The sequence below is a fragment of the Canis lupus genome, chromosome 5 (assembly GCF_011100685.1).
Source record: "Canis lupus familiaris isolate Mischka breed German Shepherd chromosome 5, alternate assembly UU_Cfam_GSD_1.0, whole genome shotgun sequence".
NCBI classification, from domain to species: Eukaryota; Metazoa; Chordata; class Mammalia; order Carnivora; family Canidae; genus Canis; species Canis lupus.
The window spans coordinates 64979072-65004663 of NC_049226.1; the positions used below are offsets into that span (position 1 = coordinate 64979072).

General features: G+C 60.8%; 1 protein-coding gene across 8 annotated transcripts in view; it reads left to right on the forward strand.

Moving 5' to 3' along the window:
* CBFA2T3 (CBFA2/RUNX1 partner transcriptional co-repressor 3) overlaps positions 1–22817 on the forward strand; it is an 85987-nt gene extending 63170 nt beyond the window's left edge. For 6 of the 8 annotated variants that reach the window (XM_038538045.1, XM_038538049.1, XM_038538048.1 and 3 more), the window contains 11 exons: positions 2026–2172; positions 5135–5212; positions 9526–9764; positions 9860–9949; positions 14005–14186; positions 14810–15033; positions 17791–17876; positions 18461–18659; positions 19077–19145; positions 21023–21213; positions 22518–22817. In XM_038538045.1, coding sequence (XP_038393973.1) covers positions 2026–2172; positions 5135–5212; positions 9526–9764; positions 9860–9949; positions 14005–14186; positions 14810–15033; positions 17791–17876; positions 18461–18659; positions 19077–19145; positions 21023–21213; positions 22518–22817 — 1805 coding nt within the window. Of the gene's footprint in view, positions 1–1965; positions 2173–5134; positions 5213–9525; positions 9765–9859; positions 9950–14004; positions 14187–14809; positions 15034–17790; positions 17877–18460; positions 18660–19076; positions 19146–21022; positions 21214–22517 lie in introns of all 8 variants that reach the window. The other 2 variants (XM_038538044.1, XM_038538043.1) reach the window with 2 other exon arrangements.
* Positions 22818–25592: the final 2775 nt, after the last annotated feature.

Below are 25592 nucleotides of genomic sequence, written 5' to 3' on the forward strand. Positions count from 1 at the left end.
CTTTCTGCCAGGGGAGGTCGTGGGGCGTGGGCAGGGCGCTGCCTGTTCCCCGCTTAGGGCCTGGCGGGTGTCCCAGGGCTGAGTGTGTCCATGAGCCAGATTCTCAAAGGTGGTGGGGGCGCTGCACGACCTGGTGCTTAGATCCCTGGTGCCTGTGCTCGCCCTCAGTGGCCCTTCCCTGTCACACAAGCACCAGGGGAGGAGGTGTACGGGCTCGGCAGGCTCCCTCCGCCCTGTGCGGTAGGCTTGGTCCTTGGTGGTGCGGCAGAAACAAAGCCCCCAGTGTGGAAAGGCTTTGGAAAGTTGGAACTGGCGTGTGTTTGCAACACCCCCCCCCCCCAGGCCTGCCCGTGGGACCCCGGTGGCCGGGTAAGACTCAGGGGTGGCCCACGGTGGCTGGCCACATTTGCCTTCTTTGGTTGTCACCAGGCACTGGCTGTCGGCCCCACAGCCAGGCACGGTGTTGATGGGCCCCCACAGCTGTAGCACACGTGTGCCCAGCCATCAGCTTCCTGACAGGCGGGCTGCAGGGGGGCAGGGCGCCCAGCGGGCCAGAGGCCAGTGGCTGCAGCTGAGTGGACAGCAGGTGCGGCGTGGCCTGGGTGGCTGCTAATTACCGGCTGCTTCCCTGTTCCAGGGGGCCCGGCAGGGAGGGGTCTTCTTCACTGTCAGCCCCCAGGCCCTGCGGTGCAGAGGGCTGTCAGAGCCCCACCAGGCACCATGGACGATGGGCATATCTGCTCTGTAAGGGGGTGAGAGGGGAGTGGCTGCAGTGGATCGGGCCCGAGGTAACAGTAAATGCCATCTGTCAGCGTTATTCATCACCACCCACAGAGGCCGGCTGCCCTGGACGCACATATGTGTCCATGTCTGTCCTGGTTCTGCGGGGCCCTGGGGGAGAGGCAGAAGACACATGACATGTAGCCACAGGGGACAGCTCACAGGTGTGCAGCCCCAGCCATGGCTCCGGCCCCTGGGGGAGGCCCCATCGACATTGGCAGGGTACCTCAGGGCAGTGGCTCTGTTGCAGGGAGAGGACACTCACCTTGACCTCCTTGAGCAGCTGGGCACCCCAAATCCTGCCTCTGTGATGTCTCGGCCCACCTGGGCGCTGGCTGACATAGAGAAGGAGGAGGAGGGCAGGGTTCGCCATCCTCCAGCTGTGAAAATGGCCAGCTGCTGGCTCAGGGTTTGCGTGGATGGTCAGATTCACCCAGAGGCCTTTCCCTCTGGGCCCTGACCCTTAGCAGAGCACCAGGGACCACATGGGAATCTTGACAGTGTCTAGGGGCACACCACCCACTGGTCCATGGACCACATATGGAGTGGCCAGGCCTAGAGTAGCATGAAGCTGACTGCATCCTCTGCCTGGCTGGGCCAGCAGATGGTTAGGGATTTGCTATCCCAGAGGGTCTGCCTCCCACGCCTTTCTGGGAAGATCTCCCCCTAGGTGAGCCTGTTGACATCTGTGAGCTCCCAGGGTCCTGGGAACCATGGTTTCTCTAGGGGCAACCCCAACTACCTGCATTTATACCCTTACCAGTGCAAATGCTTGGGCCTTCCCCAGATCTCCTGCATCAGAAGTGGGGGTGAGGAGGCTGGCATCTCTGCACCCACTCTCCAGGGGATGCTGACAGAGGCAGTGTTTGCAAGCCACTGCCTGGGGGGGCATGTAGCCCCCTGTCCTACAGGGGGTAAACCCAAGCTCCCCCAGTGAGGACCCCAGCCCCATCTCTCTGACCCAGGACTCTCCCAGCTCCACCCTCCAGTGCACCTGAAATGGGCTGACCCACACCTGCCCTCTGATCCCAGGTGGGTGGGATGTCAGCCACCTGGGCACACAGCTGAGGTTTATCTGGGGGCACATGGGGCCCTGGATTGGGCCTGGCTGGGCGCAGAGCCAGGAGCCCCTGGGGCGCCAGCTGTGCAGGTCCACCCCCAGCCGGGGCCTTCTCTTCTTCTCAGCCTGCGTCACCAGGCCTATCTCTCTCTCCTCTCCCCTGGGGCTCCCGTGGCCACCCGCAGTGGACAGGACGGACAAGACAGCGACGATGCCCGACTCACCTGCAGAAGTGAAGACGCAGCCCCGCTCCACACCCCCCGGCATGCCGCCCCCACCACCTGCCGCATCGCAGGGGGCCACCCGACTCCCCTCCTTCACGCCACACACAAGTGAGTAACCCCAGGGCTGGGGCAGTGAGTGGGCAGGGCCAATGTCCCCCAGAGCTGTTTGAGGCTCAAGCTACTGTGAGTCAGGCCAGTGCTGGGGGCCCTCTGCCCTGAACCCATAAACGTTGGGCCCTTGAGACGGGTCTCGTCCTGGCTCAGAGCCTGAGTCTGGTGGTTCAAATCCTAAGTCTTCTACTTTTCGGCTCTGTGGTCTTGGGCAAGCAATTTAACCTCTCTGGACTTGGCGTCCCTCATCCATAAAGCAGGGTTCGCCATAGTCCCTGCCTCACGGAGCTGCTGTGAGGACAAGTAAGTTAATACAGTTTCTTACCCAGCGGCCAGCACATTGTGAGTGTTTTATCAGAGTTAGCTGTTATGCTTGCTGTTCAGAGGGGGACAGGGGGATCCCTGCCAGCACACAGCAGCTTACTTGAGGGCTGGACAGCCTGTCAGAGGCGGCCCTGGGCTCCAAGGAGCTCTGCACCGGGCTCCGATGCCCAGGGCTCTGCAGCCAGAGATGTGACGGTCCGACTGGACCTTCAGGCAGTGTCTCCCTGGCTGTGACTGATGCAGTTGAGTGTCTCAGCACACACGGCATCTCTGGGTGGACTTCCACAGTCCAGAAACACAACTGGAGACTGTTCTTTGAGTCAGAAAAATTGGTGACTCAGTGAGTCTGGGGTCCTGAGCATTTGGGAGGGAGATGCCAGGCTTGGGCCAGTGGAGGTCCAGTATTCCGTGCCCCCCAAGACTAGGGGCTTAGTGGTGTGTCCTAAGCATTTCTGGTGGGTGATGGAGAGCATCCACATGCCACCTTCTCCCTGCATATCCAGAGGCCAGAAAGCCCCACACCCAGGGGAGCCTTCCCCAGGTTTAAAACCCAAGCAAAGTGGGTGTGTCTAGGAAAGGAGCCTCATGTGCCTCAGTGTGGTGGTAAGACACCCTTCCACCCACCCAGAGCCCAGGTGAGACCACCAGGCCCAGCTCCCTTCATCCCTGCACATGAAGGGTACCGGTGCTGACATTCAAGGCAAGGCAGCCCAGGTTCACTGGGGCTTGGCTGTGACCCAGCCTACATCTGGAGGAAGGTGCTGGCTATACAGTCGGGCAACCCAAGTCCCAACCAGACTTGTAGGGTGTTGGCTTTGAGCCGACCTCCTGACCTCTCCAAGCCATGGTCCAGCAAGTGGAACCATACCACCTGCTCCCACGTGCCCTATACACACAGGAGCTTCGTAGCCAAGACCCCACCCTGTGTAGAAGTTTCCAGCTTCTCTTCCTATGGGGCCGGTCTGAGCCAGGGTAAACATGTGTAATGGGGACCGAGATGAATGCCTGGCCCTGCCTCCTCCCCCAGGAGAGCAGGGGCTCTGTACTCTGGTGATCCTCGGTGCCCAGGCCGGGGTCGCATTAGCCACTGTTGGGGGTGGTGGTGGGCAGGGGCTGGCTGGGCTTCCTGTCACACAGCTACTGGCCAGTAGGGTCACCTCTGCCTGTTTTGTGAGGCCTTAGCCCTCCAGGGCTGAACCCTAGGCGGGCTCCATCCACCAGGCAGTTGTCTACCCAACCCCCTTTGGCCTCGGGGGGAGGCTTCTGCTGATTTAATGGCACTGCTAGCAGCTCCCAAGAAACGAGGCCATGGGCCCCACCTAAAATGCCAACCCCACCATCCAGTGCCTAGTTCCCAGGCAGGGAGGTCAGCAGGCTGTTTGGCTGGTCTGACCGAGGGCTAAGAGCCGGTTCCTGCCTGTGAAGGGCACGTCACCCTCGGCCTACTTTCTTTGTTGGTACAGGACCCACGTTCCTGAAATCACCAGGCCAGGAACCAGATGTTCCAGGTGGGGTATAGGGATGGGGCCTGTGTGCGGTACAGAGTCCCCCTCATGGCCTTCTTGCCCCACATGTGCCCCTGCTGCCCCATGCACTCCTATTTCTGGGGTGGAGGTCCTGGCTCTACGTAGAAATTGGTCACAAGAGACCAGTGGTTCTTTCTTCTCTAAGCTGGTACTTTCATGTCAGTGGGCTTCTGGGGTGTCCATCTGGGTCTCTTACTGCCCCCAAGGGGGCCTCAGAGTTGTCCCTGCACCTGAGGAATTCCCTGACCACGGTGGTTGACTGCGTCTGTCCCCTGGCTGCTGGGGTTGAAGCCTCTGTGCTCAGCTGTGGATTTCTGCCCAGAGCCTCCCCAGCTTCCCCAGGACCAGCCTGGGAGCCAAGCTGGCCAGAGACTGACCTTGAGGCACGACTTGAGGGCTGTGGTTTTCCTTGCCTGATGACCGCCCCTGGCACAAATTCATCCTGCAGCAAAGCTGCGTATGGCTGAGGTGGTGGTCAGGCCAGCTGAGATGGCTCGGGATGTTGGGGCTGCTCTTCACAGAGACGCCCTCAAAGGCCCATCCTGCCCTTGATAACCCCCTGTGACAGGGGGCTCACTGTCTCCCTGCAGCGATCCAGCCCTCTTCCCACGGCCCCCACCTACTCACTCTAGCTCATCAGACAAATCGCATCTCTATCTGCTCAGTGCTTCTCCCTGTCACGGTGGCTCAGTCCTGGGCTCTGTTTCTAAACCACCATTGGCTTGTCTGTCAGTCAGCTTCAAGCCCTGTCGGCCTGGGTTCCAGGTCCCTTGAGGTTGGTGCCAAGGGGTTACCGGGCACCTTCCAGGAGGAAAGATCTTTAGGAACCCAGGTGTCCCACCCATGCTGACACAGATGCTGCATTGCTTGTCGAGCTCTGGAAGGTCCTCCCAGAAGTGGCCCTAAGAGCCCCCCATACAACCCCATGATTTTACAGCAGAGGGTCTGAGGCCCAAAGGAGGGGATGGACTGGCCCAAGGAGGTGAGTCCCAACCCCCAGAACTGCTGTCCAGAGGCAGAGGGGCGGGGCTTATGGGGGGCGCCCTTGGGGCAGCCCTGCCCACCCGCCTGGCTTTCCTGACAGCGTGTTTTTCTTATTTTGCTTACAGATGGAGAGGACGGACCCACGATGTCCCTGCCCCATGGCCGTTTTCATGGCTGCTTAAAATGGTCTATGGTCTGTCTTTGTAAGTAAAATAACAAAAACCGCGGCCTCCTAGGAGGTCCCTGCCCCAGCATCCTCTGCCCTGAGAAGGCCACTCAGTGCACCCCGTGGCCTGCACACCCTGATATTGCCTCTGCTGCATCTGTTAGTACTGCCCTCAGAGAGAAGAGGGCCAGGGGGCAGGGCCCTGAGTCACAGACCTGAGGTCACACTAGCCCTGCACCCATGAACTGTGTGGCATTGGGCAGGCGGGTGGCCTCTCTGAGCATCCTTTCTCCAACCACAGGACAGAGTAAATAAGGCAGACCCAGATCCGAGAGTTGGGAGGTCAAATTTCAGCAGAGGGTCTGTCACTTGGTGGGCTAGAGGGCAGGCCCCAGCCTGGCTCGGGCCCCCACTCCTACCCCTCTTGGCAGGGTGACTTGGGCACATACCACACCTGTGCCTCAGTTTCTCCACCTGTAAAATGGTAGTCACCCAGCACCTAGTGCCAAGGGCAGTGACCAGGAGCCGTGAGATGCTGCTGGTCCCCCATGAGGCCCAGAACACACTGGATGCTTGGTCGCCAGCAGACATGTCTGTCTCGAAGTCTCGGGCATCACAGCTGATGCCTATAACAGGAAGAGCTCAAGGCCACATTCATAGCTTGTTAGCTAGCGAGTATGGCCAGGTCAGTCCCAACACTGCACCAGTGGCTGCACGGCCTGGTGTGGCCCCGCAGAGCCCCCAGACCCCTAGATAGAGGTAATGCAATGGGTGTGCGTTATTTATGCCCCAAGATGCTTTGTCGCCCAGCTATCGTGTGACATGCCTGACCTGGCTGCGGTGCCCTGCAGGTCCCCCGAGCTACAGCACTGTCAGGACAGTGAGCTTCACATTGACTGGGTGAGGGGCTGGCAGGAGGGGCTGCTTGTCAGGTCTCATGTCCCAGCACGACCCCCGCCCAGGCCCTGGGGCTCAGGGAGCCACGGGGTGCTAGTGTGTGCCCCCAAACCTCGGCCGAGGACACGTGTGCGGTCTAACTTAGTAACACACCTGTTGTGGGAATGAAAGCACTTGTGGCTGGGAGTTATTTTCGGCGTCTCTTTAGCAAGTTGCTGAGACCGTCCAGCAGCCCTCGGGAGGGAACACGGGCAAGCGAGGGCAGGCAGGCCACCGGGAGGACCCAGGCACCGAGGGCAAGCTGGTAAGAGCGCTGCAGGGAGGTCAGGCCTGGGCTGGGGCGGCAGCCACCGGGTGGGGGCTCCGGGGGTCTACACAGCCGCAAGGCTTAGAAGTGTCTTGAAGGTCCAGACCCTGGGTGAAGGCCCAGCTCGGCCGCGAGCAGTGAGCCCCTGCTGTGGCGAGGTCTCCCATGGCAGCAGACCATCTCCTAGCCTGGTTACAGTGATGGCCAGTGGCTGTCATCACCCTTGACCAGGGCGTGTGTGTGTCAGTGTCCACTGGGGGGTCGCCTAGAGCTCCCCAGTGAGAGAGAAAAAGGCAGCACAGTGGGGTCTCCTGGTCTATCTGGGGGTCCTCTGGACACCTTGGCGAGGGTGAGGGACGGGGATGCTTAGAGTCCCCTCTTTGACGTTTGCTCTCCATCGCAGAGTGAGGGAAGCCCCCAAATGCAGTGACACTGCAGAGCTGGCGTGTCACTTCCAGGCCCTGGAAGGTGCTTACAAGACCATTCAGACCAGGGGGCAAATGGGCTCCGACTGTGGTGTGTACTGCAAAGGGGGCAGAGTGCTGAGCCCGTCCCTGCAGAGGACACAGCACATTGTGATGGTGACAGCCCTGGCCTGCAATTGGTGGTTGCAGACTTCTGCTGAGTAGTGGCCAGTTATTGATGAGTGATCCCCCAACATGTAAAAGCAATCAGGGTCGAGCATTTCCAGCTCCTCCTGGTAGAAGGAGGAGAGCCCAGATTCTATTATCCAGGGAAGCGTGGAGCAGAAGGAGGCCAGGCACGAGCTTTGGGTCAGGCCAAGGGCCATTTGCAAGCAAAGTAACTGAGGCCAGGCCCCCATTCTCACCTAGCTGGGCCAGTCCAGGCAGGTGTGAGGGCTCAGGCAGGACATCCATTCCCAACCTGGGTGGCTTCACATGCCTGTGAGGGCAGAGCTGTGTCTGTCTGCTGCCGAGGGCCTGCTGTGTGCCAGGGTTAACCTGCAGGATGAAGGGAGCCTAGGGAAGTGTATGGAGTGTGTGTGACCATAGTACGCCTAGCCACCTGTGGATTGGGTGCCTGGCTCTTGGCCAGCAGTGCAGCTCAGTGAATCGGGGAAGAGTGTTTGCAGGTGTCGCTGGCAAGCAGGTCAGCACAGAGGAGCCAGTCATCGCAGCAGGAGGTGTGGGCAGTGTCTGGGGAAGGCAAAGCCAGAGAGCAGAGTCAGGGTTCACAGAGGGCATTCATTGGAAGGCTCTGGGGGCAGGGGTGGGCTGGTTCCAGAGCCCACGGGGCACAGTGAAGCCCCAGGGCTGGACCCAGCGGGAGCCATGTGCCCTGGGCCTGCAGGGGGTGGTGGGTGTGACAAGGCCCCAAGCTGGCCGAAGCTCAGGGAAGGGTGCTGGCATGTGGGCCTGCCCCCCACCGCCCCAGGCTGAGTGAGGCCACACGGGTCTGCAGATCGGGATGGGCAGGGCAGGCTTGGTCTGGAGTGGCAAAGTAGTACCCCCAGCATCCAAAGCAAGTTGAGTAAACAGACATTTCTGGCTGTTCGGGAGGAGCCACTTCACAGAGCTGACTGTGGCAGCAACCCATTTCCATCCCCAGTAAAGGAGCTCCCACTCCCCATCTCCACACGCCACAGGCTGCCAGGTCTCAGCTGTGGATCTGTGGACAGGGCTGGAGCCTCGGAGAAGTTCCGTCCTAAGGGAGCAGAGTCCTGAGCTGCCTGCCCTCCCAGATTCCCCAGCATGACCTCTGTGCATAGACCTAGCTGGACAAGGTGGGAGGGGCAAGGCATGGGCCTCAGAGCCCAGCCAAGCGGGTGAGGTGTGTGTGAACATGTGTTTGCCAGTGTGCGTGTGCATACGTGTGCATACGTGCATGTGCATGTGGGTTTGAGGGTACATGGATATGTCTGCATGTGGGGTGCATGTGCACACATGTGTAAGCATGAATGTGTATGACGTGTGCCTGTGGGAGTGTGTGTAAGGATGCTGAGGCAGGGGGTAGCCACGGGGAATGGAAGGCGTGTGTCAGGGCACAGGGTTCAGACTCTCATGTAGGGAGCGTGTTCAGGTGCAGGAGGAGGGGCAGGCTGGTGAGCGTGCAAGGGGCTGAGCATGTGAACACGAGGAGCTGCCAGAGCAGGTGCCTAGCCAGCTGGCTGAGAAGGCAAGGTGTGAGTGGCCGCTGGGTGTCTCAGACAAGCCTCAGGACTCCCAGAAATGCCAGCCACCCTTCCTACATCTGGACCCCCTCCACTGTCACCAAGGGCCCTGGCAGCTCACGATCCCTGACTTCTCTGCAGACCTAGTCATTGAGGCTTGGGATCCTGAGGCCAGGGAAGTGGGATGCAAGCCGGGGACAGGAGGGCTTCCCTGACCTCTGGGTGCAGGCTCAGCCTTTCCCTCTTGTCACTTGAAGCTAAGTGGTAAGGTCTTGTCCTGCAACATTGCACGGTGTCCATCAGCCCAGGGACACTGACCCTACTGTTGGGGCCCCAGTGACCAACAGTGCTGCTCCTGTGACCCCTGCAGTGCTCATTTCTGTGGCCTTAGGTCCCCTGCCCATCCTCCACACGTAGCCCAGGGCTCATGTGCACTCACCCCCGTGCATATGGCAGCCCCAGACAGCAGCCCACCGGAGCCTCCCCTGCCGGGATCCAACCCCACTTGTCTCAGGGGTCCAGGTCCCTCTGCCGCACCCCAAGCCCTATCAGCCCAGGTGACAGAGCCCATGTAGGCAGTGGGGCATCACTTGGGACCATCATGGTAGAGGTGAGCGTCCTGGCTTTTCAGGAAGGATGGGCCACCTATCCGCAGATAAGGGGATGTAGGCCAGCAGATCCCTAATGGTGGAGAAGCCCCTCTGCCCATTCACACGGACGCCTGAGTAGCCTGACGGGAAGCAGGCCTCTGCCAGGCAGCGTGGGGGTCCAGTGTGGTGTCCCCCTGTCTGTAGAGGGCATGACCGTGCAGCCCAGAACAAGGCTGGAGGGGTGGTGCTAAGCGAGGGCTGCCCCTGGATCGAGGCCATGTTCCAGCCAGCCCCACCCACTGCCGACCTGGAGCCCCAGTCTACATGTCCGTGAAGGGTGTCTGGTGCCCCCATGGCACCGCTGCGGGCTCCAGCATGCACCCGCGCTCTCGGCTCTGGTCCTCAGCCTACCTCTCCTCCCACAGTGATGAACGGTAGCCACTCTCCGACAGCCATCAACGGTGCCCCATCCATGCCCAGTGGCTTCAGCAATGGCCCAGCCACCTCGTCCACAGCCTCGCTGTCCACACAGCACCTGCCCCCTGCCTGTGGGGCACGGCAACTCAGCAAGCTCAAGCGATTTCTCACCACCCTGCAGCAGTTTGGCAGCGACATCTCCCCAGAGATCGGGGAGCGTGTGCGCACACTGGTGCTGGGGCTCGTGGTAAGTGGGGCCGTGCAGTGTGCTGAGGGGCGTGCTGCGACCCTAGGGCGGGGCAACTGGACTCAGGCCAACGTGAGGTGTATTTCCTCCCTCAGAACTCCACGCTGACCATTGAGGAGTTCCATTCTAAGCTCCAAGAGGCCACCAACTTCCCTCTGCGTCCATTCGTCATTCCCTTCCTGAAGGTAAGGACACATCCATCCCCTCTGGTAGCAGGGTCCACCACGAAGCCCCAGATCTGTGATTGGGCACCACCCTCAGCCCTCACGGGACCCTGGAGAGAACTGTGGGAGCAGTGCTGATCTGTTGCACGCCAGCTGCCAGACCAGATCCGTCAGCCCCAGACCCCATGCTCGCAGGGCACCCTGGGCACCCCTACATCATTGGTTAAACACGCTCATCCACTCTGCAGCTGTGATTTGAGCACCTACTATGTGCCTGGTACTGCAGCAAGAGGCATGGGGACATGGTGGTGAGCACAGCAGGCAGAGTCACTCCTGAAACCGAGGCTCCGGTGGGAGGGCACTTGGTCAACATATGATGGCTACAGACTGGTGGAGACGAGAGGGATTGGGTATGGGCTGAGGAGGGTGAGGGAGGGAAGCAGGTGGGTAGCAGGAACAGAGCCTCCCAAGCATCAGGGACATGGTGCACAAAGGCCCGAGGTAGGAGAGTGCCTGCTGTGCTTGAGGAGCAGGGAGGGCGTGTGGCTGCAGTACAGGGAGGGAGAGGGTCGGGACAGATGGAGGGACAGGTGGTGGGGGTCCTGTGGGTGGGCAGACAGAGCCATGCATGGGTGTCAGAGAGAACAGGGTCCTGTGGTCAAATGTGGAAGACAAATAGTGGACCCTCCATGCAGGAAGAGGTGGTGGCAGGCCCGTGGCAACGGCTGCGCCAGGGCTTGTGAGCAATGCAGATTCCTGGGCCCCAGCCCAGAGCCCCCAGATCAGAATCTGTGTTTTGACAAATGCTGGGTGGTTTGTGTGTGTACAGAGATGAGACAAGCGTAGTTCCAGAACCCCTGGACCCGCTTCTGTGTTGTGGTACTTCTCCAGGCCTTGGCTCCACAAGGGAAATCACATGTCTCCCAGGGAGGGTAATGGTGAAACACTTCCCAAAGAGATGTGACCATGTGGCCCTTCTGGGCACAGCGCACCTGCGTGACTCGGCCTGGTTGGGGCTGCCTTCCGGGGGGTCCCAAGCTCCTGGGTTTGAGCCCTGCCACCAGGCTGCTGTCAGCCTGGGCCCAGCTAGCTCCCCCTCTGACTCAGCTTCTGCACACGTGCAACAGAAGTCATCCTCAGGCCACTGGGAGGGGTACGCGAGGTGACGTGTGAACAGGGCACATGCTCACTTCAGGTCGCGTGTCCCCACCTGAGCATTTAAAACCGCCACAGACGAGGCACGCTCTGCAAACTCTTCTGCAGCTGCCCCTGTGGGCACCTGCAACCATGAGAGCAGGGGGCACATCCATCGGACTCCAAGCCCCTGGCCTCTGCTGGGTGTGCCCTGGGCCACCCGGCTGCCCTGCCTGTCCCTGACCTGGGGACCTTAGTCCGCCCCACATCCGTCCTCCATTCCCTCCTTCCTGCCCTCCCGCCCACACCCTGCTGTGCTCACACCCTGAGCTGGGACGACAGCCGCCAGCAGAGCCGGGGCTTGGGCCCATCTGGCAGTCATTCGCAATTCATCAGGAGCCCTGCCCTTCCCTCCCTCCTCCGTCCGCTGACTGCTGACTCCACGGTCCCCATCTTTGGGGACACAGCGAGCCTGCTCATTCTGTCAGGTCAAATATTTACAGCAGATGTCCCCGCCCGCTCAGCTGCCCATGTTTATCGGAGGAGCAGGGAACATCCGGCGTCCCCGGCTCTGGCCCCAGGCAGGCCTGCAGCCCCCCACCCACCGCACACCACAGCCCCTGTCTGCCCAGACGCAGCCCAATGTGGTGTCAGGCAGGACAGGCTGGGCCTAATGCGGCTGGTGAGACATCTCCCTGGCCTTGTTTCCCCTCTGCCTACAGTGTCCCCAAGGGCTCCTCGGGGGCGTTCATGCCTCAGTAGCTCTCATGGTGATCGGGGCCAGCTGGACTAAGGGGCCTGCCAGCCATGCTCTGTGCCTGTGACCCCACCGGGGCTCTGGGCCAGCAGACTGTCAAGGACAAGGAGTCCATCTCCTTGATATGGAGCTTCTGGGGTGCAGCCAGTTCTGTCTGCAGGCCTTGGTGATGAGGTGCCGGCCAGAGCCCTGGCCTGGAGGTCCTGCCCGGGGAGCCCCCCTCCCATGGCAGGAGCCCCGGCCACTTAAGAACACAGGCTGCAGGGGAGCACAGCGGGAGTGCCCCCGGCCTGGCCGCGGCTGGACCCTGGTCTCCCTCCAGTCTGTGACCTGGGCTGAGCAGACGGGTAGCACCGCCCACCATGTGCTGTGCCCATATGGGAACCCTTGGAACTGTGGCCAGCCTGGCTCAGACTCCAGCGTGGGGCTAGGGTCTCGGGCCTCTCTTGCGTCGCCAGGGATGCAGCGACCCCCCTCTCAGGGGCAAGAGACAGCTTCGCATGGCCCCACGCACAGAGGAGGGAGAAGTGAAGAAGTAAAGTGGCCAGCCCGGGATTACAGGCCAGAGCCAGGATGGGCTGACCATGGGCCCACAGCACACAGGCTTTGTGGGCATCAGGCAAGGAGCTCAACAAAGCAGCAGCAACACCATAAGTCCTCATTATGTGGGTCACCAGCTCAACTAGCCCCGTGATCATAATCGGGGTGCAAACACTGATTCCCCTGTGGCCTGAGTGCCCATCTGTGAAGGAGGTCATTCCGGGCCTTTCTGCAGTGTCCATGCTCGCAGGGCTCCTGTGATCAGCCCAGAGGAACCTGTGACACCAAGGCGCCTGTTAGCTGGGGGGGGTTCTTCTGGTCTGGGGTTCCCTCTCCTCCCCACCCCCACCAAGGGCCCCAGGGACCCCTGAACCCTCTTCCCAGCCTGACACCGTGCATGGCTACGTGGTGCAGCTTTCCAGAAGCTGGGAGACGCTGCCCCACCCGGCCGGCCCTCCGCCCTCTGCCCTGGCTCCCAGCTGGCCCCGGCCGGCCGGGAATCCAGATGTTTCCACTGCCCTAACAGCAACCAGCCGGTGCCCGTGTGGTCCCCACCCTGCTGAGCCAGCCAAGGGGAGGCCATTCGGGAGGGGCGGCCAGCAAGGGAGAGGGAGGATGTTTGGCGTCTTCAGACCTCCCGGGACCTCCTTTCCCAGCTCTTGCTCGTAACGTGTTCGACAGATGGCGGGCTGGCGCCCGTTCAGCTATCCAAATAGAAAAACAGGCCTAGCAGCCGGCACTGCTTGACAAAAATGCATCGGCTGCTTGGTCAGGTCCGGGTGGATGCGCTAACAGAGGCGGGAGAGCAGAGGCAGGAGGCGGCAGCAGCTCTGAAACACCATGAGAAAGTTGGGGAACTGTATTTATTTACAAATACTCAGAACGGCTGGCTCTCCCAAGCTGCCTGCCGTGGGCCCCCGTCCAGCTTGTCCCCCTGCTGGGCCATGGGCCTCTGGGAAGACTGTGGGACAGCAGGATTTCCAGCCTGCACTTTGGGGTCCAGAACAGACTTGCCACATGCGGCTCCCAGCTCCCCCCTTTACAGTTAGCTGGCACGGTGCTCCCCACTCCTCCCTCTACAGTTAGCTGGCGCTGTGCTCCCCACTCCTCCCTCTACAGTTAGCTGGGGTGCTGCTCCCAGCTCCTCCCTCTACAGTTAGCTGGGGTGCTGCTCTAAGCTCCCCTCTCCACAGTTTGCTGGGGTGCTGCTCCCAGTTCCTCCCTTTACAGTTAGCTAGGAGGGTGCCTGCTTCCCCTCTCTCAGCCTCACTTCTCCTTCCCACACAGCAGGTAATTGGGTGTCTGCTCCCAGGGCTGATGGCATGGAGTCCTGGTTATGATCCCCTGCTTGCCTTCTCCAGATGCCACCAGTGCAGGAAGCTTGATGAAGTGGATAAACCCCAGTCTGGGGGGCCAGGATCTGAACTCAGGGTTCCATTGAACCTCAAGGCACTGCGTGCCCTGGGGGGTACAGTTCCACCCGCATTCCCCTTTTAGTGAAGGAGCACAAGGCCCAGAGAGGTCATGCAACTTGCCCAAGGTCACAAAACAAGGCTGGCCATTGGCCTCCCTGCCTCGCATCAGAGTGCACCTGTGTCTTGGGCCCTGCCCGCAGTGAGTGCAGGCCACCTCTCCCCTGCCACAGGCAAACCTGCCCTTGCTGCAGAGGGAACTCCTGCACTGCGCCCGCCTGGCCAAGCAGACCCCTGCCCAGTACCTGGCCCAGCACGAGCAGCTCCTGCTGGATGCCAACGCCTCCTCCCCCATCGACTCCTCGGAGCTCCTCCTGGAAGTCAACGAGAACGGCAAAAGGAGGACACCTGACAGGTAAGGGGGCTTCCTGTGGCTGCAGAGCAGGCAGCAGGGCTGGCTCCTGCCCTGCCTGGCTCTCCTGAGCTGCCTCTGGTAGCCCGGCTCGGCAGCTGCCTGGTACCAGGCCAACATGGTGCTGCATTCCGTGGCCTGCAGCTAGTGGGCTGAGACCGTGGGCCAAGCCCTCAAGGCCACCGCACAGGGCCGGGTGTGGTGTCCTGAGGACTCAGATGGCCCCCCCAGGAGAACAAGGGAGGGGTCGGGAGGGAGCCTCTGCAGCAGAAAGCTGCCTGGCTCTCATCTTTGGGCTGGATATGGACCCAAGTGTCCAGGCACCTGGGCTGGCCCTCGTGCCCAGCTCCTCACTCCCTCAACAGAGGCTCGGGCTTCCTTGACCACTGGCCCCAGGAGCCCAGACACCAGCAATGGGGTGGAGGCTGGCGCAAGCCCCAGAGGAGGAGGGACAGCGGGGTGCTGGCTGGGCCTCATGTCTCTTGTTGTGCATCTGTCTCTGTCCTCTGGCTCTTTCTCTTCCTCTGCCCTCACCTCTCTTCCTTATCCCTCCCGCCTGGCCTTCTGTCCATGGTTCATGGTCTGTGACCACCGCCCCCCCCCCCCCGACCTACCCTTTGGGTCAGGACCAAAGAGAACGGGTCAGACCGTGACCCACTGCACCCCGACCACCTCAGCAAACGGCCCTGTACCCTGAGCCCCGCGCAGCGCTACAGCCCCAGCAATGGGCTGCCCCACCCCACGCCACCGCCACACTACCGGCTGGAAGACATAGCCATGGCCCACCACCTCCGTGACACCTATCGCCACTCTGACCCCCGGGAGCTGCGGGAGCGCCATCGGCACCTTGGTGAGCAGTGCGCTGTGCGCCAGGGAGTGGGGTTGGGGGGGTCTCACACGTGTGCCTGCATGTGGCGGCAGTGAAGCACATCCTCATCCACACAGCCTCATCTGCTGAGCAACAGATGTGGGGAGAGGATGTGAGTGGGGTAGGGCCCTGGGGCCTTCGCCTTAGGAAGGGCCGGGTCAGGGGTCGGAGGGGGGCAGGCACTGTGGCTGCAGAGGTGCCTGTCCAGGGCCTGTGGGGCACTGGCTGCTGGCCACACGTATGCACACACACACGCACACACACACACAGGGTATGCAGCTGGGGCAGTGGGGGTGGTCAGGGCCAGCCAGGAGGAGACTCATGCCTAGCCAGAGTGGGGGTGCCTGTGAGGAGGCTCCCAGGTCCCATAGCTCCTGCCTCCAGGGCACTCCCATGCTCTGGGCCTGGGCACCCCAAGACTCATGAGCCCCAGTGAGCACCACTGACCGCACACTCCCCCTCTCACCATGGGATGGAAGGGAGCCCCACAACACCAGGCCTGTGAGTGCCTCACCGAGGGTGAGCTGTGCTGGGGAGGAAGAGGAGGAGCAGGCCGCCTGTCCTCTGACCTCCACCAGTTCCCCACATGTGTCCTTGAGGCTGCATCATGTGACCTCCGGGCCTCAGTGTCTCTCCAGTCAGCTGACCTGATGGGTCCTGCTCCTCAGGGTGGTGTGAGGCTAGTGTCCACACACGGCCTGGCCCAGAGGCAGGGCTGGTATCATTGGGAGCATTGTATCCTTTACCCTATCATGGGGGCAGCACACCCTGGTGCTTACGGCATGTATGTGACCCATCAACAAGCCCATGTCACACAGAAGAAGGCCCAGAAAGCCCAGTGCATGTGCCCAAACCCTCTGGCCACATCACCTTGACCTTCTGACCCACCTCTGTGTCAGAGACTGAGATGAGTAGGACTGGCCCACATAGGGGCCCCCGTGTCCTGGGAGGACAGCCTGCAAACAGCTGCCCCTGAGTGTCCCAGGCCACCCATGGGGGGCCCAGAGGCAGGGTCAGCAGAGGCCTCACCCTGTACAAGGCCATGTCCCGCCCCCACCCTACGGAAGCTTCCAGGGCCTGGGCCCAGGCAGCAGGTGACAGCGTCTGGCTCCCTGCAGCCGGGTCGGGCAGGTGCTAATTCCCTCCCGCTTCTGCTAATGCAAAAATAAACGCCAGCTGTCAGGCAGATCTCAGCCACTATTTTGGTTGGGGCGTTGGCACAGGCCCTGGTTCTGCGGGTGGCAGGGCGGTGGACAGCAGGCCGTGGCTGCTGCCTCTTACTCCTACAGTTTGAGGAGTGGGGCTAGGAGACCCTCATGGGTTGGAAGAGCCAAAATAGACCCTTGCCCAGGAAGCACCGGCCAGCTCTAGGTCACCCAGCATAGGCTTGGGGCACCACGGCCAGACATCCAACCAGTGTGGGGGCTGAGAGCACTTGATATGTGAGGACAGGCAGACATGGTTGCAACAGTGTGAATTCCTCAGTTCAGGGTTGTGTTGTTTCTCATTAGCAGGCCAGGGATGGGGGGGCACACCCCATTGTTTCAGTCTCGAGCTGCACCAGCCAGTAGCTAAAGGCACAGTTGAGGCATGGGCTGACCTTGGGTGACCTCGGGCAAACAGGTCCCCTTAGCCACTCTTGGTGGTCTCATCTGTAGGATAGGAGTGACAGTAGAGCCGCCCTTGGAGGTTGGCCCAGGGACTGAGCACAGAGCCCTGCTTGGCACCTGGGGCCCTCCCCTCCTGTGCACCTGCCGAAAGCCTTCCCTACCCCCCACGCCCAGACCCCAGACGGTAGGCAGGATAGGGAGTGATGAGTGAGGGGCCTGCGGTCTTGTGGGGAGCAAGGGTTGGGGTTTCTGGTTTCCCCAGACCCCAGGGACCACCCTGGGACCCAGCAGATGAGCCAGAACACAGCCTCTCGCCTAGCTGGACTTCGGCCCAGGAGACACAGCAGCCCTGCCCTGGGGACAGAATAAACAAGGAAGCGGCCAGGACTGTTTAACAAGGGGATCTGCCTGGGGCTGAATGAATTCTGAAGGGCTCAGGGCTGCTGGGGAGAGGGCTTGGGACCTGGGCTTTGAGGGTGTATAGGAGTCCCCCTGGCTGAGAGGAAGTAGTAGAGCATGGGCTGGAGCCAGGCAGCCACCAGTGAGCCCGAGGGCTTCTGAGGAGAGCTAAGGCCATCAAAGTGAGGCCCGAGGCAGGAAAACTGAGATATGGTGGATTTGGAGACAGGAAGGTAGGGGAGAGGTAGCCAAGTGTAGAACAAGGGATGGGGACCCATCTCTTCCTCCCAAACACTGAGTAGAGGCCAGGCCTGTTCTTGACCTCCTGGAAGGGCAGTGGGCAGTGTCTGTCCAGGGACCCCTCCTCACCTGCTCCCTCAGGCAGGCAAAGCCCAAGGACCTGGGGGCCCAGGGCGGGACCTGGAGGGCCTGGGGCCGGGCCTGGGGGTGAAACAGGAAAGGGCAGTGCCTGGAGCACCAGCAAGCCTGGGGTGAGGGGCGGGGCCTCTATGAGGGGTGGGACCTGGGGCAGGGCTTGGGTTAGAGGCGGGGCCTGGAGGCATGGGGGTGGCGTGGGCACAAAAATGAACTGTGCCTGGGGTGAGGGGCGGGGCCAGGGGGACACAGGAAAGGGCAGTGCCTGGAGCACGGGACAGGCCTGGGGTCAAGAGGGGCCTAGGGGGCAGGGGGGCCTGGGACATGGGGCCTGAGCGTGCACACACCCCTGCAGCGGTGCACGGGTCCCGGCAGGAGGAAGTGATCGACCACAGGCTCACGGAGCGGGAGTGGGCCGAGGAGTGGAAGCATCTCAACAACGTGAGTGTCCAGGCTGGGGCCATGGTGCTGCCACGACCCCGGGGGTGCGCCCAGACCGTGGGGCCCTGGGGCAGCCTGGGAGCAGGCTCCTGTGGGCCCCACTTTGCCATGCCCCTGCTGCCTCAGTGGCCTTCTGCTTGGACCCAGCCCCCAGAACCTTCCCAGCTCTGCCTGCAGAGCATCTTTCTCTGGGAGAAAGGTGGTTTGGTGGTGTGGGGACCCCTTCCAGCTGCTTCTGGTCATCCCTCCCCAGCTTCCCTTGTGGGAAGGGAGCCCAGGCAGGGTGGTCCCCACGGCAGTACTGGTCCATCCACTCTCCCCAGGGCTGAGCACAACCTGCAGAGTTGAGACGAGAGCCCTGGACTCAGTCTGCTCTCTACCCCCACCCCCATGCTCCAAGCAGGGGTCCCTTTCCAGGCAGGGGAGGCGATTTTCACACTGTTGCTCTGAGCCCACTGTGGCCAGCCACATGGACAGTGGGCTGGCCCAGGCCCAGAGTATAGGAAAAGCTCCCTGGGCGTCCCCCACGCGGAGCAGCCACACCAGGCCGCACATGCTCACAGCCACCACCTGCCCACCCACAGCTCCTGAACTGCATCATGGACATGGCTGAGAAGACACGGCGGTCACTCACGGTTCTGCGCCAGTGCCAGGAGGCCGACCGTGAGGAGCTCAACCACTGGATCCGGCGCTACAGTGACACGGAGGATGCCAAGAAGGGCCCCGTACCTGCCACTGCCCGGCCCCTGAACAGCTCCGTGGGTGCAGAGGGCTCTCAGCTAGGTACGTTCTGAGGGGCATCATGGGGGCAGAGGGGGCATTGCAGGGGTGCCAAAGACCAAGACCAACACCCCCATTATGGCACTACAGTAAAATACAACCGAAGAGTTTCCCTTGAAAAGGAGCTGCCTTTTTTGCTTTGCATAAATGTACAGCCTGACCCACTGGAAGCACAGACTTGGGATGCTGACTGTAGAAACCAGGAGAGGTCCAGGACAGGCCCAGGTCCCAGCAGGGTCCTAGGTGCTCCAGAGCATCCCTCTTCCTGATATTGCCTGGCCCCGCACCAGCAGCTGATAACAGGATTTCCACCTGTGGACACCTCAGGGGACCCCACCCCCAAGGACACACACTGTGTCCCCATTACCCCACTGGGTATGGCCCCTTTCTGTGCATGACGCTGGCACCCCTGTGTTTCAGACGCCCACCGGGATTTCATGCCTAGGACCCTCTCCGGCTACATGCCTGAGGAGATATGGAGGAAGGCTGGTGAGTGCAGTTGGCCTGGGGGTGGAGGGATGCCCTTCTTATCTGCAAGGAGCTTCCACCTGCATGGGGTGCTCTGCTGGCAAAGCTCACAGGGCTCTGCAGACCCTGCAGGAGGGTTGGAGTGCACTTAGTATTCAGGGTAGGACAGCTGCCACCTGACATCTACAGGTGAACCAGTGGTGTGTCATTCAGCAGAATAGAGCAGGTCCTTGGGTTCTGCACATACACGCATGTACCTGGACACAAGTGTGAGAAGTGCTAAGAGCTAGAGAGCCTGTGGCCTTCTAGGTGTGGCATGGAGCACCATGTGGGGAAGTGCTGTGGGGATGCTCATTGTGTCATGGGGACAGACTCTGGGGCAGGGGGCAGACGGAGGAGCCAGTAGGTAGCTTTTTTTTTTTTTTTTTTTTTTTTAGCTTTTTTCTTTTTAAGAATTTTATTTATTGGGGCAGCCTGGGTGGCTTAGCGGTTGAGCACTGCCTTTGGCCCAGGGCGTGATCCTGGAGACCCGGGATCGAGTCCCACGTCGGGCTCCCTGCATGAAGCCTGCTTCTCCCTCTGCCTGTGTCTCTGCCTCTCTCTCTCTGTGTGTCTCTCATGAATAAATAAATAAAATCTTTAAAAAAAAAGAATTTATTTATTCATGAGAGACACACACACAGAGAGAGGCAGAGACACAGGCAGAGGGAGAAGCAGGCTCCCTGCAGGGAGCCCCATGTGGGACTCGATCCCGGGACCCCAGGATCACTCCCTGGGCCAAAAGCAAGTGCTCAACCACTGAGCCACCCAGGCATCCCCAGTAGGTAGCTTGAGAAAGAAAGGGAGGGGGGCAGGTGCTCAGCTGAGGTGGTGCCAGTGGGGAGAAGCAGCAGGGCCCCAGAGATGCTCTGATTAGTGGGTGGAATCAACATGAAGTATAAGGAAGAGGAGGACCCTCTGAGGATCTTGAGAGCAGAGACAGTAGCGCATCCCAAGCCAGAGTCAGAGGCCAAGGGGCCATAGACAAGCAGCAGCTGCCTGGAGCAAGGTGGGCAAGGCCCAGGCCTGGACAGGAGGGTGGGGTTCTCATTTCTCTTGGCCTGTCTCCTCTGCTTCCATCTGGCCCATGATGGACCCTTGGCAAGAGCTGGATGGAGCTCTGGTGCTGACATGGGGGGCAAGCAGCTCTCGCTGGCACTGCCAGCAGCTCAGACACACCCAGTGTGCAAATGCTATCATATAAGTCTCCTTCATGGGAGCTTAATCTCCTCCCAGCCCCCTCACACACCAGTGCAAGAAGCACACTGCCAGGTAAACTGAGGCAGGCCATAAAGGCTGTGGATGGTTGTCAGTGTTGGAGAACATCATGCCACCAGAACAGAACAGATGCTCTGGCCTTAGCCAGACAGCTTAGAGTACAACAGCAACACCAGGGACAGCATGCTCATCTTCAGACATGAGCAGGCCAGAGGTGGCAAGTGTGGGTGACAGAGGGCTTGGGAGCGATAAAATGCAGAGCCCTAGACGGGGCATCCCCTGGACTGCTTCGAGATTGGCCACAGGGGGCAGAAGACTATAGCTCTGGTCCTCTGCCCGTGGGTGCCACCAGCCCCAGTGCTGACACCAACAGCTTCAGCATCACTTGGAACTGTTAGGATTACAGATTTTTGGGCCTTCCCTGTGGAACCTGAGTCAGGGTGGGCTTGGCCACGCCGTCCAGGACAGTGCCACTGCACACTAAAGTATGGGAACACTCAGGCAGGGCCCGGGCTTGGGAGATGTCCCCACAACTGTTCTTGCACTTGCATGACCGGTCACTGGTGCACAGGCCCCGCCCACAATGCCAGGAGGCCCAGCTGGGCCAGGCCATGGGACAATAGCCCGTGTGTCCTTTGCAGAAGAGGCGGTGAATGAGGTGAAGCGGCAGGCGATGTCTGAGCTGCAAAAAGCCGTGTCAGATGCCGAGCGAAAAGCCCACGAGCTCATCAGCACAGAACGTGCCAAGATGGAGCGGGCCTTGGCTGAAGCCCGGCGGCAGGCCTCAGAGGACGCTCTGACTGTCATCAACCAGCAGGAGGACTCCAGCGAGGTAGGGGCCCCCACCCACCCCCAACCCTGTCCCCAGCCTGCAGATCAGGCCCCAAACCCTCACTCTGTGGCCTCCCAGCATCCCACCCATGGGCAGCTGGCAAAGTGGGTCCTGATGCTGGGGTACGTGGCTGGCTCTAGACAGTGCCTGAGGAAGACATGACCATCGTTCAGAGCTAGGCTGGCATGCGCTGCAGCCCGTGTTCTCGCTAACCCGTGGGTGGCACAAGGCGTGAGGAGACCCCAGGTGGCATTTAAAGTGCCGCCTTGGCTCTGGCACACACGTGCACAGCAGGGCATGAGCGTTGTGGTCGTGCTGGTACCTGGGCATCTGGAGGCCAGGGATGTCCAGCCCAGCGAGGCAGCTGGTTCCTTTCCTCCTCATCCAAAGAGGACTCACATGTCAGAGGAGTCAGGGAGAGGGAGAGAGCTTTTCCGCAGGGCTCCTAGAAGTGTCCTTTGGAAAGGGTCACGTCTCCAAAACCCCTGGTTTGTGTGTGCCTGGCCCCCCCGGATGGTCCACTCGTGCGTCTGCACCAGCTGCTTCAGCAGACACAGCTCCAGAGAAGCGGGCAGGTCAGAGCAAGCAGACCTCACAGAGGCAGGTGCCAGGGCAGGTGCCAGAGCAGGACGAGTGAGCCAGGCAGAATCTGGGGGAGCTGTGTCACTGCAAGAAGGGAGCGGCCAGGATGGAGCACCCCTGGCAGAGTGAGGACCACAGGGAGGCCAGGGTGGCCGAGCAGAGTGAGCCAGGAGGCCCAGGAGGCTTTGGGGGCCGCCTAGACAAGGGGCCTTCCTCCCGGGGAGGGCGTGGGCTCCCTGTCCCTCAGCCTGGCTGCCAGCTCGGGTCTCCCCCTGTATCCCTGCTCACCCTGTGCTCCCATGGGTGGCCGATGTTACCACTCGTTCCACAGAAAGGGGGCAGAGGCCTGATGGCGGGGACAGAGGGTGCCTGCAGCAGGCCTGGCTGTGTCCCCCACGTGGGAGCCTGGCAGTCTTTATCAGGCTAGGGCCACCATGTTCTGAGGTTGGAGCCCAGGTGAGCCGGGAGGGCTTCCCGGAAGAGAGGAGGGGGCTGGGCCGTGGCTGCCTTCCCTCCTGGGGACCCCACAGTGCTGTCCGGTGTCTGTGGCCACAGAGAGCCGCCCACGAGCTGTGGCGAGTCAGGGCCATTCTCTGCTTGCTCCGTGACGCCGTGGCCGAGCAGAGCGGGTATGTCTGCGGCCAGGCCAGGCACCTGGGGGACGAGGCCCAGCATCTGCCCCGTGGCCCCCCGCACCCCCTGACCGTGTCCCCTTCCCCCAGAGCTGCTGGAACTGCGGGCGCAAGGCCAGTGAGACGTGCAGTGGCTGCAACGCGGCGCGCTACTGCGGCTCCTTCTGCCAGCACCGGGACTGGGAGAAGCACCACCATGTGTGTGGCCAGAGCCTGCAGGGCCCCGCGGCCGCCGTGGCCGACCCGGGGCCTGCACAGCCCGACGCCACGGCCAGCCTGGGCCCCTGCCTGCCCGCAGGAGCCGCCAGCCCCAGCGAGGCCAGCTCCGCGGGCCCGTCCCGCCCCGGCTCCCCCGGCCCACCTGGGCCCCTGGACGCCGCGCCCCGCTGACCCCCCACCGCCCCGGCCCACGGAGGCCACACCCTCTGGCCCCTCTGGCCCCCCCAGCCCGCCGGACGCTGCCCCGGCTCTGGGAGCCACTGCTGCTACTGCTTCTCTCCAAAAGTAAACAGAACCAACAAAAACTGCATCAACGCAACTTCCTCAGCTACCTGACGGTCTCACGCCGTGACCGCTCCAAGCGTCCTCAGAGCCCCCCACTGAGCTTTAGCCGAAGGAGCAGTGGCCTGAGCGTGACCGGCCTGTCCCTCCTCCGCCTGGCCCCTTCCCACTCACGCTCCCGTTTTTCTGTCTTTCTGACTCTCGTATACTTTCTCTTTACTGAAAAAATCTGTTTGGTGGCTTATATTCTCAGTGAAACATTTTGGGGGGTTTTGTGGAACAGACATACTCAGAAGTGGACAAGGAAAGGGGGGTTTTGTCCCCTTCCTGATGAAAAAGGGAAACGGAAATTCACATCTTAACTGCTGGAGGTCTGAGCCGCTGTGGCCCAGCGCCACCCCAGGGGCATGTGGCCAACGCAGTGAAGATGGTAAGAAAGACTTCAATTTCCAACTCAAGAAACATTTTCCAGATTTTTTTTCCTTTAGTGTCAAACTCTTTGGCTTTAAGTAGAAATCCAAAAAGTTTTTTTTTTTTTTTAAAAAAAAAAAAAAGAAAGAAAGCATACCTGTAAACTACCTTGCCAGCTAGCCAGCCAAGGACGCCGGACACACCTCTGCTCCAAAGGAAATCCAAAAAGCAAACACAAGAAGTCAAAATCCAAAATGGTTTTGTCACTGCCAAAGTATCTCGTCCACGGTTTTCCTCCCCTCTTGGATCTGTTCAGGTGTCGTCCTGCTCTCTTGCTTTGATCTGTGTTTGGGGTGTGGGGACTTTGGGGTTGGGGGGGTTTCACTCAACGAGAAGGAACGTGTGTTTCTCTGCCATGACTGCTGGCGCAAGGGAGGGTGCCCTGCCCATGTGCGTGCGCATCCTGTGTCCCTGTGTGCAGGGGGCTGCCCCGTCTGTCCTCACACCTCCATGAACTGTCACCACGTCGCGTGTTTGCCACTTGTGACAAAGCGCTAATGTGTCCTGCCCGGGAGAGAATCTCTCTGGAACAAAACTGTGACAATCTTTCGGGTTGTTCTTGACTGCTTCTCAGAGCTCCAGGAGACAGCAGCCAGGCCATGTAGGTGCTATGGCTCTGTGCCTCCTCCTCTACCTCTCCTCCCACCCTCGGGGCCGCACGCTGCCCACCCCCCCACCCCCCTGCATCTGTCCCCTCGCTCCTCCCTCCACCGGGTGCAGAAACAGCAGGAAAGCTTCCAGCAGAAGTGATCTGCCCTTACCAGCCTTGGTGGACGAACTCAGCCAGCTATGGCAGGGAGGCCCGCGGTTCCTGCCAGCTGCTCCTGGGGGACTCAGGCTCTCGGACCACCCCCCCCAGCCCTGTACCCTCACCTCACCTGGAGGAAATGAAGGAGTAAGGAAGCCCTGGCGTGTGCCCTGTGGGAGGATCCACAGCAGACGCGGCCCCTCGCCCTAGCATTTCCCCACATTGCTGTGAGGGATTACCAGGGCAGCCGTGCAATACGGGGAGTGATCAGCTACTGAAACCGGGGCTCCTGGGGGCCCCGCTGAGAGGAAGAGGTCAATAGTATATGCTAATGTGAATGTACATAGTCCTTGCAGAGGTCCAAATAATGATATTCATGGTGATGATAATAAAGAAGGGATGTTTGCCAAATAAAAAAAGAGAGAGAAACCGCGAAAGTATATAAAGCTTAGGAAGTAGATTTTCAAAGAAATCTGAACTGTGGTCCCGCAGGGAGCAGTGGGTTTGTATGATTGCTGTAATTTTTCCAGAACTGTAGGAATTCCTTGTTGGGTCCTGAGAGGAAGGATTCTAACTGGCACTGCAGACTGGGCGCCGTTCCGAATCCTGCCTCGAGGTGGAACCTGATCCTGAAAGTCCAGACAGACCTATGTTATCCTCCAGAAACACCCACCAGCTCCAGTCCCAGGGCTGTGCTCCCCACAGAGGTTTGCTTTGTGGGTTTCAGAAAAGCAAGAACCAGTTTGGGATTTGGGCTCCCAACCAGACACTGGAAGCCCACCCGCCTGTCGTGTCTCTCAGGCTGCTCTTTGTCTCATGCTCTCAGTGAACCTGCAAAAACAGTTTGGAACGCGCATCTTAGAGGCGGGTGCCCTTGGACTGTCTCCTCCAAGGTTGTGCTGGTGAATGGCGGTGTCCAAAGGGTGCCTGTCCTGGGTATACCGCGGATCTGGGTGAGCAGGTCCAAGGCCCCGATGACTCGTGTCCCTGGCGTCAGGACCGGGCCGAGGCATGGAGGAGCCTTCAGCTGGAACCCGCTGCTGTGCCCTGCCAGCCTGTCTCCCTGCCATACCCCAGGCTAACAGTCCAGCCCAGGGCTGCCCCTCCCACCCTCGCTGTTAGAAACAGGTCACCCTCAGGGCAGCTACAAAAGGCCATTTTTTCCAGTGTGGTTCCCACATCCATGCCCAGGGGGCTGCAGCAGCCTGGCACAAAGAGCTGCCCACAGGCTGATGGATGGAGCCCCTGCCGGCAGGCAGAGAGCGTGGCAGGGTCGGGGTATGGCAGCCAGGTCGGGTGGAGGGCTTGCAGTGCTGAAGCAGAGAAGCAGAGGACTGAGCCAGCAGGAGGGGGATGTCCTGGGAAGTGCTGTGTCCACAAGTGCCCGGCAGCTCCTCTCACCCAGGGAAGCCTGAGGAGGGCGTGGGAGCTTGTCTGGGTTTGGG